This window comes from Numenius arquata, chromosome 4, assembly GCF_964106895.1.
Source record: "Numenius arquata chromosome 4, bNumArq3.hap1.1, whole genome shotgun sequence".
Lineage (NCBI taxonomy): Eukaryota > Metazoa > Chordata > Aves > Charadriiformes > Scolopacidae > Numenius > Numenius arquata.
Window position 1 is genome coordinate 58,955,540 of NC_133579.1, and position 19,077 is coordinate 58,974,616.

Sequence of the window (19,077 nt, forward strand, 5' to 3'; positions counted from 1 at the left end):
AGCAGCTGTACATAGTGTGAAGGAAAGAGATGGATGCTTAGACCACGTTGCTCTTTCTTCTGTGCCACACTGAGATTCTATTCACCTTGCAATGAATGATCCATCTTTGTTAGATCAGACAGACCGGCAAGGCTTGTGTCAAAAGGGCCTTTTCAATTTGTTATCCTAGCAGCTGGTTCTCTTCCATTGCCTTTGCTTACTGTACATCTGGAAGAAGACTTCTTGCAGCTGGGAGCCATTTCATGTCTAAACCACATCCCCTGTCCATAGCAGAAATACCCTTTTGACAGCAGATGTCAAGCAAACCCTTAATGGGTTATTAATTAGAAAAAAAAAAAAAAAAAGAATACAAATTAGTCAGTACAAAACTTAACACTGGATTTGTTTCCCTCTTTTAACACCTGTATCTCTAACTTCGCTGTTATCTGGTTCTACTAAAAACTCTGAATATGTTCAGAAGTGCAGGTGGCATTCTTATTTTATATACTTTAAACAATATTTAAAGTATTATAAAGGCAGTAAATACTGTGATTAAAAAGCAGCACAGGTAGTTTAAAATCAAAATTGAAAAGCTCAGTACTACTGAAGATACAGTGAAACACTTCTTCTATTGCTGCAATTTTACCTTGGTGTCTGCTCTAGTCTTCTAAGTCCTTATTCGGGCAATTAAGTAAAAGCGAGTTGTTTTCAAAGTTGCTGAAGATCTTAATGTCCACTGGTGCATTTTACTAGTGCTAGTAAAATGACATCATTTTTATGTATGTGCTGAATTTGAAGTGTTTAGCTCTTGCTTCAGTATTTTTTGGCTTGCAGGACTGACAATAAGGCTTACCCTTAGGCTGTGAAATACTTAAAACACTACTAGAAATAATCAGCCCAATTACCCTTTTAGTGATAAATGGAAAAATAGTTTTAGTATAAATGTATTTAGTATAACTAAGACTAGTATTAAGATTTAAAAAAGCATTCATTTTTAAACATATTCCAAAATCGGGTTTTTTCATAAAGTGCAGCAATTTTAATCTTCCACACTCATCTCTGCTAGAAATACAACCCATTTTCTTCTTGATCATTTAAAAATGTCAGATTCCTAATAAATGTAAGGTTAGAAAGAAAAAGTACTCAAGAAAAAGAATGAAATGCAGTCATTCATCTATTGAGCAGGTTAATTTTTTTGGTCATTTCTCCTGCTCGCCTAATTTCTTTTCTAGACAAATTGAAATTCTCAACGCACTGCCCTTGAAAGGAATCTTATCCTGGTTGTGTCGGTGCGGGCTCCAGGCACTGTGTGTTTGGTCAACAAGCAACAGTGGGTGGTCAGGCTGTAGCACAGGACAAGGGCCCGCTGTGCACAGGAAAAAATGTTCAAAGGTGTTTAAGGGTGGTAAGGAAGTCTGCCGCCCCTTCAGAGAGTCGGGAGGCTATAGATCAGCCTTCCCTCGCTATTATAGCCTGTGAGAAAATTCACTGTAAGATACATAATGGATGAAAGAATACAGTAGCTGTGTTTACCTGGTTGCCCATCTATAGGGTTGTTTTTTTAATTTAAGGTTGCTCATACAAGATGTATATGTCCATGTAGTCTGTGTAGTGACTGGTGTTTGACTTAACATGGAAAATTGCACTGAAAAAGTTCTCAGACTGAGGTTGATCATTGTTCACGAAGTTCTTTTCATTAAAAAAAGTCCAGGCACTATATTATCCCCTGGTCAACCAGTAGCTTTTGTAAAAAGCTTTAACGTTAAGTGATGCACCAACCTGGCAGAATTGCAGAGTGGCTGAGGCTGGGTTACAGGAGGGAGGTGAGAGACGGGTGACTCCCATAAGAAGCTTCTGCCTGACAGACTGCAAAGGGGGGAAAAAACAAGCAGAGTTGTGGGGCGATGGATATCGCAGAACAATTTTTACACTGTTTGGTAATAGTTTGAAAATATGAAAGTAAAGCTGCTTTTAAAGATTTAAATCATTGAGTGGTTTGCAGATTGTGGAAAAATCTGTTTTGGGCAAATTTCATATTAGTTGTCTTTTTAATGAAGACTGTAATATGCTGCGTGCCAAGAGCATGCCAGTGACATTACAAAAAAAATGGGGTCAGGGTATGTATATGAGCCATAGGTACTGTAGGCACACAGGTACCCTATAGCAACACCAGTATTGATAAACTTAGAGTAAGCCTGCAATTAAGAGTCAGCACAGGTGGCTTTTTATTCACAGGGATTGAAAGCGCAAATTAAAAAAATGACCTTGAAAAGCATTGTGCTTCTTTTCTTTTTAGATCCTTATTTTGTTGAGATCTTACTGCACTAGAACAGAAGAGGTCTGAACAAAACTGTTGAACGATTTATATTTCACACAGTATCTGAATGTCTTTATTTTTTTCTGCATACCTTTAAAATACCTGTGCACAAAAAGTTGAAACCCAGTAAAATCCTTTTAAAAAAAATTTAAAGTAATGTTAAGATCCTTAAAACTTCTTATGTGATCTTCTAATGATTTTGCAGTTTTAAATGTAATAAGGCTTTAATTACAGTTCTGGTTTGTCATGACTTTTTGGTAGAAGAAGAAAAGAATGTAGTAAATTTATTTTTCCTGAGTTTCCTTGGTTAAATATACACTTGGCACTGGAGTCGCTGACAGATATGCTCCATGTAGATGCTGTATTTTGGAAAAAAATACTTCTGTAACTTCAAAGATGCAGTATATTTTAAAAAAATGAAGATCAGCCAGGAATGAATTGCTCATACTGTTTATACAACATCTTAAAACCTGTTAGCACATTAAAAAGTTAATTTCTTGAAACTTTAGATTGTTGCTGTTCCGTATTCAGGATCTAGGAATGTAGAAATAGTACACAAATCAAATAATGAATAGGCAGTAAATTATTATTTGGGTAGTTTATTTAGGTTTATAAATATTATTGTCTACAGTCCATACTAATATTAATTTATTGTATTACATTATGCTGCTAAATTTAAGCTGCTGGCTCCAGAGAGGGAATGAGTTGGGCTGGGAGAAAAATTGTTTGGAAGTTAACTCTCACTTTTTCACAAGATTTATGCGTTAGTCTTCAAGCGCTATCTTCTGGTAGGGTGAAAGCAAAATCAGCTTTGCTAATGTAGTCCAGATGTTTATTAGTCCTGAGGGTATATGGGCTGTTGTAGTTCCCTGCTGCTGTGTTATACTTGCTTGTAATGCTAGACAACCAATTAAGAAATTAGTTCATGTTAAACTTTCTTTTCCTGGTACAGCTGCAAACTGATGATGTGGTTTTTCTGGTGGAACAAGAGAGTATTCTTTACATGTTTTCTGTTACTGGTGAATATATAAACCATTTGGGCGGTGTGGGGTTAGTGTATCAGCAGCAATACAGAATTTTCAGGTTTTCAGCTACCTCAGGCAAATGGTTTTAATTGAACTAATTCACATTAAGATGTTTTGGTAAGTGTGTCTGTTTTTCTTAATTCTGGGGTTTAATTGGCGCTGTCATTTTTAGAGACCATCTGTTTACAAGAAATTCCTCACATTAACAAGATGTTTGAAAGACGAGAACCTAAATTCTATGCAAAGACATCAAAGAGGGAAGTTGGGGTGGTGTATCATGGCTTTTTCTAATTGTAGTTTTTGTGAAAATAGCATTGCTGTACATTTGAGGGTTTCTTTTAGTACATGTTTTAACTAGCAATGCCTGCGACAATTCTGATTTGTCCTTGAGCAACCTGTCTAGTGGGAGATGCCCCTGCCCATGGCAGGGGGGGTTGGAACTTGATGATCTTTAAGGCCCCTTCCAACCTGAACCATTCTATGATTCTTCCTTCTGCTAGTCCCTGCCTACTTCTTGTGAGGTTATGTCACCTTGGTAAGAAATTAAATTAATTTTCCTCAAGTAGAGCCTGTTTTGCCTGTGATGGTAATTGCTGAGTGATCTCCCTGTCCTTATCTTGACCCATAAGCCTTTTGTTATAATTTTTATTCTCTGTCCAGCTGAGGAGGGTAAGTGATAGAGTGGCTTTGGTGGGCATTTGGCATCCAGCCAGGGTCACCCCACCACACAATGCCACAGTGAAAGGCCACAGGAAATCTCTTTAAAAGCCATTAAAAAATTATGGGAGGAAGAACTTCTTTCAAAAGGAACTAAGACTCAATACTGTCACCTATTGGAAGCTTGTGATAAGTTTCACAATACTTAATATTGCTCTTTATGCCCCAGCTGTTGATGTAAAGTGACTAGATATATCTTTATTGCCATACTGGTCTGACAGCAGCATAAATTCAGAATAAATATTCTTCAAATCCATTTTACTTTGTGGTACTCTTGAATCTGAGTATTGCAGTGTTACAGCTGGTGCTCTTGCTGTGTGGCCTTCCTGTTATTTTAAGTGAATGTAGGTATTGATGGAAAAGATCAAGCAATATAAACTCAAATGCTGATATTCTCACTAAAAAATTCAGCATGAATTACCAGGAGAGGTTTCATCTCGATATAATAAAGAAATTTATTTTTTTTTATTTTTTACTGTGAGAACAGCCAACCACTGGAGTAACCTCCCCAGGGACGTGGTACAGTCCCCATTGCTAGAGGTTTTCAAGACACGACTGGACAGGGTGCTAGATAATCTAATTTAGGCTCCCTTTCCCCCAAAAGGTTGGACCAGATGATCTTTCGAGGTCCCTTCCCACCCGGGCTGTTCTATAATTCAGTGAATTGCAATTAAAATTTAGCTGTTGCAGCTCAGTTGGCCAATGCGGAAATAATTTTTGATGGTTACTTTCAGAAATGTGTCTGGAAGGTGAAATGCGACTTTAAAAGAAATATTGGCAGTGTTACAGTACATGAAAAAAAATCATCATGATCTGCTCATTGTTATATGGTTGTTTTTCAAAATGTACATTAGACTCCAAGTATCCACCTGTATCAGATTAGATCATTGCTTAGGACTTGCTAATAGAGACCTTCGTATAGACACACACCCAAAGCAAAAAAATAATATTTGTTACACTGGGAAGTATTTTGTGTGTTTGTAGATATGTATACATATGAGGTGTTTTACAGACATGCACAAGCATACAGTGCATCTGCTCCATGGTGGATGGATTCTTTCTGCCTGATCTCTGCAGAGATCAAACAGCTAAGAAGTAGTTGAACACTATGCCCTTCAGCTGGAGGCAAAAGAAACTTGCTGTTGAAAAGTATATGTAGACATACACCAGAAAAAAGCGTGTGCTGTGTCACTAATGGCATAAATACGTATTTATCTAAGGCTTTCAAGCAGCTAATTTTAGGGCATTAATTAAAGTAAAACCAGAGAAACATACAGACCAAAGAATGATATTTCCCACATGGTACTTGTGGTTTTGGCTTTGCTACAGAAGTCAATAGTGGTGTTATTGAATAGCATTGATGTAGATGGACAGTCTAAATAAGCGAGACTAAGAATGTTTTTGCTGTGTAACTTTTGTCTTGTATCACTTCTGAATTAAATTAGAATTCCACAAGCAGCATGCAGTTTCATGTTGATTGATGTGCAAAATCTTTATAACTTTTTTTTCACCCCTCCCTAGGCAACTCATTGCTCCACAGCCCCATGTTAGACCTGGACAGCGATGTGCGTCCATCACCAATTGGCCATCTCAGTCAAACTGCTTCATTGAAAAGGGGCAGCAGCTTTCAGTCTGGCCGTGATGATGGTAGGTATCTGTTTTATTTGGAAAAACAAAGCTGCAGTTCCCTATGTCCAGCGTGTGGTGTAATTAAAAAAAACCAAACAACACAACAACAAAAAAAAAAACCCAAACCAAAAACCCAGATTCTCTGTGTCTGTTTTGGTTTGGTACCAAATAAAATTCTTTCTTCTCATGCATTACCATTGTTAATAAGGGGTTCCTCTGTGTTTTTTGCAAGCAAAGAGCAGATATAATCTGTTTCTTAAAATGTAGTCAAGGTAGTAAGAGTCTTTTTTGTACAAAACCAGAATGTATTTTTTTTGGTATACATAACCACCTACTGCCTACTACCTTTCGCTGTTGTTATGCCTTTTGTGTGTGGTTGCTAAGATGGTTCTTCTTGCATTTGCTCCTTCTGTGACTTCACATATTTGGTCCTTGTTCTCTAATTCTGCAAACCCAGAAAGGGAAACAAAGTGTGTGACTAAGCTCCAGCAGTGTGTCCCCAGCCAGCTGAGCCTTCTTTGTCATAAGTGTCTTCAAAACCCTTGTCCTAACAACTTCATCTTGGGAGTCTTTCAATGATGACGTCACAGGAGACAGAAAACATAGTTTTCACAGGCTAGGTAATTTCTTACCAAAGTGCTTTTTTTGCAGAAAGCGGGTTGTTATGAAGAATTTTCTGGCTTTGGTTTGCTTTGATGTTTTTCTTCTCCCAATTCCATGGACTTCCTTGAGAACCATCTATAAATATCTGATTTAATTTTTTTTTTTTAGCAAAAAGAGGAATGAAAGGAATCTTTCAAGAGCATAGAATGAAGAATAAAGAGAATTGTACGTTCTTTTGCTGCCACAGGGTATCTTCACATGCAAGACAATTAAATTGTGTCACAGTTTGAGGTTGGATGTTTGTATTTCAAAATGTAAATTAAACATACTCTTCAAAATATACACGTATACCGAGTAATGACATTACTGTATTACTGTTACCCCTGTCCTTTCTCAGCCCAAAGCCTTGCATGAAGTTATTTTAACAAGTTTTACAGAGTAAAACAGTAAATTCCTGGTTGTTGTTGGAAACCATCCACTAACAATACACATGCCACACTTAATGTAGCAAGCAACATCCAAAATGCAGGGGTTTTCTTCCTTGTTTGGATTATTTTGCATATGTTTCTGTTTAAAGGGTTGCATCTTCAGGAGACAATTCCAGTTCAATTGGTTATCTTTGCTTTTCGATTCTTAGCTATGGATCCATAACCTTTTACAAACTGGAGAGGTCTTCAGCAAGCTTTGCAGATTCTGTAGCCACCAGTTTAAACCAAGAATCAAAGGAAAACTGGAGGATTGATCAGAGCATCATAATAACCCACTGCAAAGACCCTAGAGTTAAAATGAGTTGCCTCTGAGTTGAGTTTATTGGTACTTAGATGCACATGCCCACTGGATGCTTGGGAACAGTTGAAAACTTTACCAACCTTGCTCTTCTCTGAGTGGAGAGCCAAAGCAAACCAACCACTTAGGATACCTGTGCAGGAGCTGCCATTCCAAATATGCCGTGATGTCCTCTGTTTTCAGGTTTCTTGTGCATCCTTTTGATTTTTAGCAAATTTGAGGAATGGCATCTCTTGGTCTTTTTGGTAGTTTGGTGTGGGGTTTTTTTCCCCCAATATGATTGAGAGTGATTGTTTGGACAAATTACTTTAAATTCAAAACTGCAGCATTCAAATAACATTCAGCTCTTGCTTGAGCATGTGTTCAGGAGGATATGTAAACAATAGCTCTAGTTTCATCTTCAGGATGTTATAGCACAGATTATAATAGAATAAAAGCTGCTTTAACGTAGATTGGAGCTTTCTCCAGCAATAAAATCAAAATATCCTGAATTTCTGGCCAGAATATCCTTTTGACATGATGTGCACTAGCTTATTCTAATAAATATCTGCTGTCTGCAGACTAGGGACTAAGGCAGTCTTTGAAATAGGCCTGAAGTGTGCTTCCTGGAGGGGAAAATAATTTAATACGTGAAGTAAATCTTGCCAGTGTATTTCCAGTTAGGATGAGACATCCCTGATTGTAACCTTGGGTTGATGCTGGAGCTTCTGGCGAAGATGAAATGGTTTCTCGAAGTAGCTGAAATCTTCTGGTAAGAACTCTGGGTTTGTTGGCCTTACAGAGCCTCTGTTGCTATAGCAGTGTTGGCACAGTTTCCTGGCATAGTCACAGCTTATGTTAATGAGTTTTTCTGCTACTGGGTCCAGACCAGTTCCCTGACAGTCATAAACCAAGCTGGCAAAAGTAGTGCTCTCGCATCCTGTCCACACTGAGCTTTGCTACTTGAGCTTTGAAGTTTTCATGCCTCCCAAGCAGATGCATCTCTATCAGCAGAGTTACTCTTCAGTTATGCCAGAGTCTCCTTCCAAATTTTGGGCTTCTGTTGTGTTTTTTTGGGGGGTTTTTCAAGTACTAATCCAGAGTCCCTAAATGTTTTGGCCATGAGAAAAAGAACATTTTTGGTAGTGCAGGTGTTTATTTGTCCACTAAAGAAATGGACTAGTATTTGACCCGCACCTCAACAAATGGATGCTGCTGAAGGTGTGCTGTACTTCAAGGAGTTTCAAGACTGGCTACCAACACAATAAAATAGTGAGGCCCTGATGAAGCCTACTGGTTACTTAGTGTGCTATTAGGCAGCTATTTTTGCCTAATGGGGGAATTCTGGTTCTATGTAGGCAATGTGCTCTAGCAGAGTAAAGACAAAAAGTACTGTTTCACCCAACGTTTTACTGCATTTCCACAGAGTTATGTAGGATAATATCATGTTTTTAACTTTATAATTTATAAAAGACTAGAGTTATATACAAAAAAAAAAAACCCACACCAACAAACATGGACTTCTTTAAGGGTTTTTTTTTTTGTTTTGTGGTTTTTTGGTTGTTTGTTTTGGTTTTTTTTCCAAAAAACATGTGTTTTCTTTTTCCAAGTTTTCTAAAGTTTAGTCTAATTCTGGAGGTTAAATATAAGTCTCTTACCACTGTTATACTGATATGTTGTTTTAACAAAACAGGGTAAAAGCAAGTTTCAGTGGAGAAGGCAGGTGGTTATAGAAAAGTATTTCACAGTTTCTTTTATTTTCTGTGTTAATTATCCCTTTTTAGCTTTCTCTTTACCTTTCCCTTCCCCCCCACCTCCCTTTGCCTCAATTGATAAGAAACTGAGAAAAGTTATCTGCTGCAAAAATGTAAGCTATTTTGCTGATGTGTTTTAATTGCCAGTGTACCAGGACTGGTAGGTAGGTTCATGAAGTGAGAGATGCTGCAGTGTTACATGTTATGATTGTGTTCTTCATCCAGGAATACCATTATATAATTAGTGATACATTTATTGAGTTTAATGACAATGTTGGAATCTCCCCTGTGTTTCAGATAAAAGATTTTACCAAACAAATGAAAATGAAGATGAGAGGTTGGCAACGTGCCCCAGGCCACAATGGAAAATTTTTTGAACTGGAAATAAAGCAGATCTTCCAGTTTCCATTGCTTGCCTTAATCATTAGCCCATCTGTCAGCCCTGTTTCTTCAGCACCACCACTTCATCATTTAAAACTTCTAATGTCGATTCCTTTTGTGTTACCTTAACTTCTAGAGTGGTTTGAAGAGAGAAGACCAGCTCAATGGATTGTTAGGTGGATTGCATTAGAAACCCCTACAAAGAAGACCTATTCTATATATATTGTCATAGTGCTGGCACCTTGTAAGCATATAAGAAGGGAAGAAAGAGCTTGTATGTGTACCAATTTTGTACGCGTATATGGGCCTGGCTTTAATTTTTTCCATTCCTACCTGAAAGGTTTTACATATACTGTATAGACACTTGTGTAACACAAAGCAGCAGCAATCTAGTACTGCATTTTTTATTATTAATTCAAAGTTTTTTAGTTTTGCTGTTTCTGTCCCCTCTCCCCCTTTTAGCTTGGCGATACAAAGCTCCTCAGCAAGTTATATTTGTTGAAAAGTTGACAAAACTTGTTCTAAGTCAGCTGCCCAACTTCTGGAAGCTCTGGATTTCTTATGTGAATGGAAGTTTATTCAGTGAGGTATGGATTCTTCTGTATAAATTGACTTTTGAGTAACAATGCTCCATAATTACTATGTTTGAAATATTATACTTCACTGAAAGAAGTTACTGGATTTATTTTAATCAGAGAGGTTTATATAACAATATGTAGACTTAACATTTGAGAGATGCTACTTTGACTACTAAAGTGTCTTGCAATACTAACCTTTAGAAGTGTGACTATTCTTTTTGTTTTTAAAAGAACAAAAGCATACAATGGAATTACTTAGAATTCTGCCAGTGCTTTGTCTGTGTTTGTTCCAGATGCTGGAGTCAATATCTATTTAGTTTTACCTCTTATTCATAGCTGGCCAGCTGCCCTTCATTGTTGATCTGAAGAAATAGCAAATTGCATAAAGGACAGAGATATGTAAAAGACAAAGTCATACAGAAAAAAATTGTTTCCTTTCTTTGGAACAAGAGTACTCATTTCTCGAGCTTTAAGTATTTGAAAGTGAGGATGGGTTCAAGACCAGAGTTGCAAAATGACCAAGGCCCAGAGTGGTATACACAGACATACTATAGGGAGTCTTGTCTGGAAGTGCAGTCACCTGTGCTTCTCATCCTTCTTGCTCAAATGATCTGGTTTTTACAAATTATGTAAATATAGTCTTGATAATCCAAGAAGCAAGGGTGGGGAAGTAATGATTCATGATCGGCTGTTTTTGTGTGCACACTATTAACAGATTTTGAAAGGATAACTTTTGTAATTAATTGGATATGGCTAGTATACAGCTTAGCATCATAATCATCACCAGATAAATACAATAGCTTTGGGGTTTGTGTAGGTGCTAAAATTTGGTCACAGAATTACGTTATGTTTCACAGACAGTCCACTTCTGGTCCTCAAGCCATGTTATTTCTTCTCCAGAAGGAGAACTGTAGTGGTGGCGTATTTCCAAGGAGCAAGTCTGACAAAGACAAACACATGATTGAAGTGTAGTGAAAGGCAGCTCACTGTTCCATCAACAGATGATAAGGCACTAGTTCACACCCCATCTGTATAGCTATACCTGAGAAGTCCTGCTGACTGCAGTTTGGACTCACCCATTCTGGGCACTAAAAAAACTCTGAAGACAAGGTCTGTAAAGAGACATAGAGATAGTTGGGGTAGTACAGAGCAGGTGGAAATAAGCAAGCTTTTGGTCATGAGTATTATCCAGATCACCTTCTATATCGAACCTAAAGGTTTGTGCATCTAAAACTTCTCTGTTTAACTGTTGCTATATCATTTCATTTGTTGAGATTGTTTTTATCCTGCCATGCTTACAGTGTCCTGCTGTGCTTAAATCCTTAAGTCATCACAGCTAAAGTATTCCGTTACAAAATTATCCCTAAAGCAAAACTACAGCCATAGATATCTACCTGTCTTCGCAGCTTTAGTAGAAAATAAAACAAAAACCTTGGGAAAGGAAATTTGGAAGCGTATTTTGTCATTTTCCTTTTCTCTGACTAACTAAAGAATTAATTTCTCAAGCGGCCATTCTGTTTATCGATGCTGTCAATATCAATATAACATTTTCATATGATGATACTAATAGGTACTATAGCTCTTTATATATTGAACACAATATACAGAGCATTATAGCTGCAGTGAAATGATTCTATTTGTAATCCTCACTTTACATGACTAAATCAAAAGAAAGGTATGACATTGACTCATAACGTTCAGTGAAGGAAGTAGAATCAAGAATAAACCTTAGTACTGTTGACTTTCACAAAAATAATTCATTTCATAAGGGAAATTACAACCCCTACATTTGATAACAGTACCATTGGAAATTAGACTTTACAAATTCACCTGTTAAGTTATTGTGATTTTTTTTTTCTGAGTACAATGAAAAAGAAAGCGATTTCTAAAGAAACCGAGACTTGAACTGTAAACAAGATTGAGAAATCATGCTCATGAAAATGACTACAAGTGGAAAATGCAGTGATCTTATGTCATGTCTGAACAAAACACTGTTTCCATGTATTTAAAAAAAAAAAAAAAAGAGGAGGAGGTACTTTTACTGTTAGTCTCTAAGGTATGTCTACTCTCCTTCTGTTGGGCCAGATTCTGAGCTTGTGAGAGATTAATCCCCATACACTTGATTTCTTCTGTTCCTTTGGTCCTTACAGAAGCCACCCAAGTTCTTGGGCAGAGAGGAGGGATGGTGCCCTGAGTTCCTTTTGTGTGTTCTGCATTCTGCATGCCACAATCAACTGAGGACAAGTGGGAGGAGGGGGTGGCGTAAGGTAGAAGACTACTTCTAGGGCACCTAGCAATATCTGTCACATCATCACATTCAAAACTGAAGGTTTATATGTTTTTTTATCAGAAACCATACAGATTTTAATTGTCCGTGAAGAAATTTCTTTTACCGTGTTGCTTGCTATTTATTGTCAGTGAGAAAGCAAGATGATTGCTACAGTTTTTTAAGAAAAGCCCTGTGAAAACGGTGTAGAGGGTCATTTCAGTTAGCTTATTCAAGTCTTCAAGATATTTTAAAAATGTGTAAAGAAAATCCCCACATATGAATAACAAGGTATGTTTTCTTTTGTTCAGTTTGTAGGGTTTGGGGGGGTGTGTTCTTTTAGTTCTGAAAGGTTATCTATGTGCCTTAAAATATTGTCAGTTAAAGATTTACGTGGTATTTTCAACAGTTTAAAAAGTTGAGTTCTTTGAATCACTCTAGGTGAAGTTGCGTATGTGAGTAGTAACCGTTGGTCTTACCACAAGATAGTTTTGGTCTGTCTATGCAGGAAAGGTTTAAGATTGGTCTTCAGCAAAACCACTAAGGGGAGAAAAAAAAAAAAAGATATCAAAGATCTGTGAATTTTTTTGTTTTTCTTTAATCCAGCTGTAAAAAAGTGTGAATTTTAAGTTGATACCTGAGGTTTAAAGGAATACAGCTGATTTTCTTTTTAAGGCATTAGAAGATAGAAGTGGGTATTTTACGCAGCAATAACTCAAGTGTTGTTTTTCTTTTCTGAAACTGTATAATTCAGAGCTTTAAAGTACAAGAGTCTCATATCTATGTATTTTCCAAAACTGTTAAATGGTTTTATTTTTCTCTAGTTTTTGCTCACTTCAAATTATTTTACCTTAAAAATCTGAAATGCATTAGCATTTTTCAAGGGAACTTGAAAAATACATTTCAAATTAATGATTTGAAAGTAAACTGATTCTTTTTTGAGAACTCTTGTCCGTGTTATTGCACTTCTTGTCCAGTAGATGTTGCTGTACATACATAAAATAGGAGATGTTTCTAACTATAAAATTCTACACCTGCACTTAACTCGGTATTTGAAATAACTTTTTTGGTATATTTTACTGTACTGTGTTCTCAGTAGACTCCACAGGCGGCTAGAATTACAAACAGGAAGACTATTAGTCAAACCATGTTTTTCTTCAACTGTAACTGTCTCATGCAAAGTGTACTCACGTTCCTTGGTTTTCGAAGAAGTGAGCTGTCCATGAAGATGCTGATTATTTTGCAGAGTCTCTTTTACAGTTGGTTGAATTGTTTAAAAAGCATTGTCAACAAAGTGGTGTTCCTGAAAACAAACAAAACCCCCTCAACCTTGCCCCTCTCACGTTACAATTCCAAATTGCCCTCGTTCCAAGAAGTGTCTTCTACTTCACACCCATGTCCTTCTCTGGGCAGCTTCCATGCTGAGAAAATAGTTTCTTCATATAAATTTGATGCATAATTGGACTGTATATGTTTTAGCTCTCACTGAGATTACAGTGAGAAAACTTTGACCGTACGAAGTTTGTATTGTTAGAGCTACTCTTATGCTTGTCTCTGACTTTGAAGTGCACATTGTTCCTCAGAATTAAACATTAGCGCACTGACCTACAGTAAGTGGAGTTTATTGATTGTATAGTCTTTGCTTATTGAGCTGCTGCTGTGAGTTAGTTTTTAAAATTGCGTCATAAACTCATCGGTTTTCACTTCTTCACTTTGAAACCCCCTTTTTCAGAATTATTTTAACAGTGGTTATGAGATACTTACACTTTTCAATTTTTTCATTTTCACAAGACTGCTGAAAAATCTGGCCAAATGGAAAGATCAAAGAAAAATGCTAGGCAAAGACAAAATGATTTCAAGGTAAGTTATGGGGGGAAACCTTGCTTTCTTTCAGTTATCCTTCATAGCAGGATACTTTAGCGTCACCACCTTGAAAATCAGATTTCTTAAATCACCTGTGTGCACTTATACCTCCTCATATACTCTCTACCATATCTATCCACCTGTAAATCATACATACCAAGCTGTTTTGTGTAGCAAGTACGTGGCTGCTTAAGCACGTTGTTAGAGCTTTTTTCTTGATTTTTCTTTCCCTTCTTCCAATGCAGAAAATGATTCAGGAAGTGATGCACTCTCTGGTAAAACTTATCCGTGGAGCTTTGCTTCCATTCACCCTCAGAGAAGGAGAATCAAGACAGTATGGTGGCTGGGAGATGAAATCTGAACTTTCTGGCCAATGGCTAACACATGTTGTCCAGACTGTAAGGTAAATGGATCTGTGGCCTACAAAATGATGCTATTCCTGAAATATGTGTGCTTTAAGACAAATTGTTTTGTTTATTGCATTAAATACCCTGAGTAGTGAAAATGTTTAAATTACTTATGGAAGATTTAGGATTCTGTGTGCAAGTGTAATTGATAAATAAGGCTATACCATGAAGTAGTATGTAATGATACATTCATTTTTTTCCATAGCATCTTGTGAAAAAGTTTAAATAAAGTATTTGCCTGACACAGCATAGACACTCCATGAATGAAACAGGATTTGATTCTTTAGGGTAGAAAGCAATTATCTGCTTTATTTGCTACACATCTTCCCATCGCTGCTAAAATGGGTGAAAATGTCATGCTTCGCACTATAGTATCATTCTTAAATCGTAATTTACTTTTACAGTTGTCTTATGGAAGGTGATACTTCTGCTTATAATGCCATTCTGCTTATACTTAGGTTTGTTTATAAACTTAGTAATGTGCACGTCATTAATTACAAGATGTCTCATTAATATACAGAATTTGCTTCCGTTTGTCTATGGAGGATATAAGAATGGTCAGTATCTTTTTGGAAACTTGAGTAATACCTGGATATGATACTGTACTTTTTATCTGCAGTTTTCAAAGTAGGTAAGAAGCAAAGCACAGAGCAAGAAAAGAAAGGTGTATAGTCATGTGTATATATTCTTATTGCAGATGGAACTAGCAGTGATATATACCTGTTGTCAAGTCTGCTTAACACTTTCCCAAAGTCTGTTGTCAGTTACATTATCTGTACCTTAACCATTTAGAAAAAAAAATTCCATGTGAAGTTTCTTATTCTAGCTGAATTTTATGGAAAGCTCCAATTTAAGAAGGAGCTGACTTGGCATTTGATGAAAAGATGTAAAGGGACAAGGGAACAGGCTTTGGCAGTGATGTTACCCTTTTATGAGAAGCAATCCAATTTCACTCAAATTATGAAATTCTAGAATTTAACACTTGCACATCTTGGCAGTTTAACCAACAGATTCTCTAAAGGTTGGTTGTGCTTCAGAGTCCTGCCGTCTGAGGTGTGTTCCAGGCTGAAGTTATAGGATATAAGAAGGCTCTTTTTCTGAGAATCTCCTCTTGCTTTCTGGTAATGATGCCCTGGTAATGAACAATTGAACTGAGAACTGGGGAAATTCTCTCTGCTTCCCACTCTTTTCCCTACCTCATGCTGCTACTGGTGCCTGTGCTGACACTTTAGTAAAGTCAGCTAGACTTTAATGAAAAGCAGTCAAAAGTAGAGAAGAAAAGGAGAAATATGGGGGAGAGGAACTGAACGTACTGTAATGGTGTACCAACCAGTGATGGCCAGGTCAGAAGTTTTTGCAAGTGCTGCAAGTACTTTTCTTTTTGAACCCCCACACTTTGACAATCTAAAAAATTCTTGTGACTCCCACCAATGATAAAGGCTGACTCTTCTCATGAAGAAGAGTCTACACATTGCAACACGTAAGGTTTTTAAGCAAAGTTAGGTAATAGCTTAAGTCTTATTTTTATTGTTTGTAACATAAAGTCATTATGAAGCACGTGCTAGAATTTTACTCTTTTCAATTATCTCATGAATGATTTACCATTTTCTATTTGTATTTAAGAATGCTAAAACTTAAAAAAACTAAATAACAAGGAGGTGGCATTATATCAGTGTGATAATAATTTTTCTGCTCGCTTATATGTATCACAGCTTAAAGTGGAGTGGTTGCATGGTCTTTCTCTTGTACCTCATTCTGTCATTGCCCAATATGAATAGATTCCAGAGGATAAATTAGAGCTATGTGATACAGTGAAGCCATTGTCAGCAAGACTTGCCTTAATGTAGAGATAGAAAAGTATGTATTTGTTAGGGTGAGTTATCTGAGGAAAAAAGATGATCTCAGGGAGGTGACAGCTGCATGCTGCCTTAGAAATGGAATCAGTCAGGTACAGTACTTCAGTGCAGTGTGAAGTCACTTGAACTTCTCACAGATGTGTATTTACATCCTGTGTTTCCTGGATGGCTGAGATAATGCAGATTTTAATGCAGCAGTAGTTGTGCTGAGCAGACAGCAGTCTGATTAATGATGGGGTTTTGATGGTTTATGCCCCAAACCCAGGGGTAAGGAACAGGAGCCTAAAGGTGGGTGATCATGTTCCGCTTATTGCTTAAACTTGTTTGTGCCTTCCTATTCCTGTTCTTTGGTATTTTCTAGTACCTGTGCTTTACACAGTATTAGCAGTAAGGCAAACGTCAATGGACTGCATTTGAATTGTCCTTGCTTAAATACCCAAGAGTTGAATAAAAACAGTGAACTTCACTTTGTGTCCCTAACTAAAATCTGAGCACAACTGCAGCCTTTTAGTTAAAAGCTGAAATGCTATCCCTTGCAAGCAGATGCTGTGTTACTATTTCTAAAGGAAAAAAGTGGAAATCGATGTTTCAATCCTCAGCTATAGTAGCCGGTGATTTGTGCCTGGTCAGAGTTGTTGGGAGCAAGACGGTGAATGAATTCACTCTTCACTCTGCAGGTGATGCCGTATTTTGGCTTCTTAAATGTGTATACTCTTGGCAATCTGATGCAGAGCCACATCACTTCTTATGGCAGCTTGATGGCTGTTACTGATGTAATGTAGGTAAACATTATCTCTGAAACCCTATTGCGGACCTAGGATTTGATCTAGGCATTCACATAAAAACAGCAGAAAAAGCTACTTCTACTCCAAAAGGATTATTCTTGGGTTGTAAGACAAGAGATGGATGCAAAAAGGCAGGTGGGGATGTGCAAGAAGACAGTGGGAAAAGCTGGCATGTTGCTGTGATGACATTATTGTAATGTCACCAAAAAATAAATCTGTATTTGCAAGCTTCTGAATTAAGCAAATAATCTTCTCTGAATGGGATAATTAGTCTTCCAAGGTACACACTGCGGGTGGAGCTACTGTATTCACATACACAGAAAATGTCTAAGAAAACCACCTCAATGAAATTATATCAGCTTAAAAAACCCTGCAGATTTACACTTCAGTCTAACTTTATTTGCTTTCCAGGCTTAGTTCTGAGTCTCTTACTGCACTTGAGATACCCAATGATATGCTTCAAATCATCCAGGATCTTATTTTGGACCTTCGTGTACGTTGCATTTTAGTGACCTTACAACACACAGCTGAAGGTAATAGAAGGCTGCAGGTCTTTTTGCTTACTGTCATACTTTTTTTGTCTCTGATTAGGCCAAAGCATGTTCTGGAAGATAACCACGTTTGTTACAGGTATTGTGGTGGCAGTGGACTCTTCTGAGTTCTGTAGTTACTGAGGTATTTCACTTTTCTGACAGAAATGTGTGTTATGAGTCTTCTCTTAGTCTAATGAATACAGTAGTTTAGGTCTCTTTCCTTTGGGTTGAGACAGTTTTACAATGCAAGTGATTTATCTCATGATGCAGCTTTCCCATATTGGAAATATCATTAGTTTTCTTTTTTGGAGTTCTTCTATAAAGCGAAGAATTAAATAAGCAATGTCCCATCCCCAATTAGAAAAAAAATAAATCCATATCCCTTTATGAAGTATTTTAGTTTTGTGTTTTCCAAGACCTTTTACTAACAACATAATCCCCAAGCTTCCTGCTGTGTGCGTAGCTTTTGCCATAAATGTGTGAATCGTCAAGGCTTAGTATTGCATTCTCTAAATCTAACATGACACTATATGCATCAGAGGCCATTCATTTTACCATGTTGTATTCACCTCTGAAACTTAAATGTGAATTAAGTAAATCTTCCAGAAATAAATGTTTCTCTGAAAATTGGGGCAGATTGATCTACTAATTGATTTAGCAGGGATTTTTTCCAAAAGACTGATTACCCTCAATGTTAAAAACTTAGGCTTTTTTAATCTTACAATTTAATCAGTTTTTAATCTTTAACATATGATTTGTCATTATTTTCTAGGCTGACATGAAGCTAAGTGTTTTACTCAGGCCTCAAATGTGCTAAGTGCAGATGGCTACATTAAACAAATTTTTAAAATTTTGGTGACAACAAATCATAAGGCCTCTGGTTTATTTGATCCAATATTGATATGAATTGTATTCTTGGCTCCTAATTCTTTTATTAAATCTCATTTCTGTGTTACCATTTTTTTTTCTGTGGTAATATCAAACTTGTTGGCCACACAAGTACATAGGTTGTCTTGTCTCTTTAAATACAGAAAGTATTACCACTATTTCAGATTTCACTTAAGATATGTGGAAGTCTCTTTTTCTTTTCTTCACTTAGCACAATTGAGATAATTCTTTTTTTAAGAGGTAGGTGAAAAAGAGATTTTTTTTGGGTTTTTTTTTTTTTTTTGTGACATGAGGATGGTACTATGGGACTGGCTGCCCTCTATCTAGAAATTGTCAGCGAGTCCTCAGATGTCCTGACTGTTCGAAAGGAAGAGGTATCTAGCCCTGAAATGTTTTGCTGACCGTTCTTAACCTATCACATCTCTGAGCTATCCACCTCACTGGCTTCTCTAGTGCGGTCCAGAGAGCTCCGATACATGATTAATGATGAAGCTCTACTTGTTGCATCATAACAACAGCCCGGTTCTTTGCTCAGATCCAGAGTTTCTGCTTCTTAACGTCCTGACTGCTGGCCACATACGTTCTCTGAAGGAAAAAATCCTGTGGTAGTCCGTACCTTAGAGTTTTATAAAAAGCAGCTTGTGTGTGAATGATTCCCTATTTGGTCTGAACATCTTTATGCATACTTTTCTTTCTTGAATCAAAAGAGATCAGATCCCTTAAGATGCTGG

At 37.0% G+C, this 19,077-nt stretch overlaps 1 protein-coding gene across 1 annotated transcript in view; it reads left to right on the top strand.

The window, feature by feature from the left end:
• EXOC2 (exocyst complex component 2) overlaps positions 1 to 19,077 on the top strand; it is a 127,673-nt gene that overhangs the window by 56,833 nt on the left and 51,763 nt on the right. The window contains exons 12-16 of the mRNA XM_074146291.1: positions 5,560 to 5,685; positions 9,633 to 9,757; positions 13,806 to 13,874; positions 14,123 to 14,280; positions 17,337 to 17,458. Coding sequence (XP_074002392.1) covers positions 5,560 to 5,685; positions 9,633 to 9,757; positions 13,806 to 13,874; positions 14,123 to 14,280; positions 17,337 to 17,458 — 600 coding nt within the window. The remainder of the gene's footprint in view (positions 1 to 5,559; positions 5,686 to 9,632; positions 9,758 to 13,805; positions 13,875 to 14,122; positions 14,281 to 17,336; positions 17,459 to 19,077) is intronic.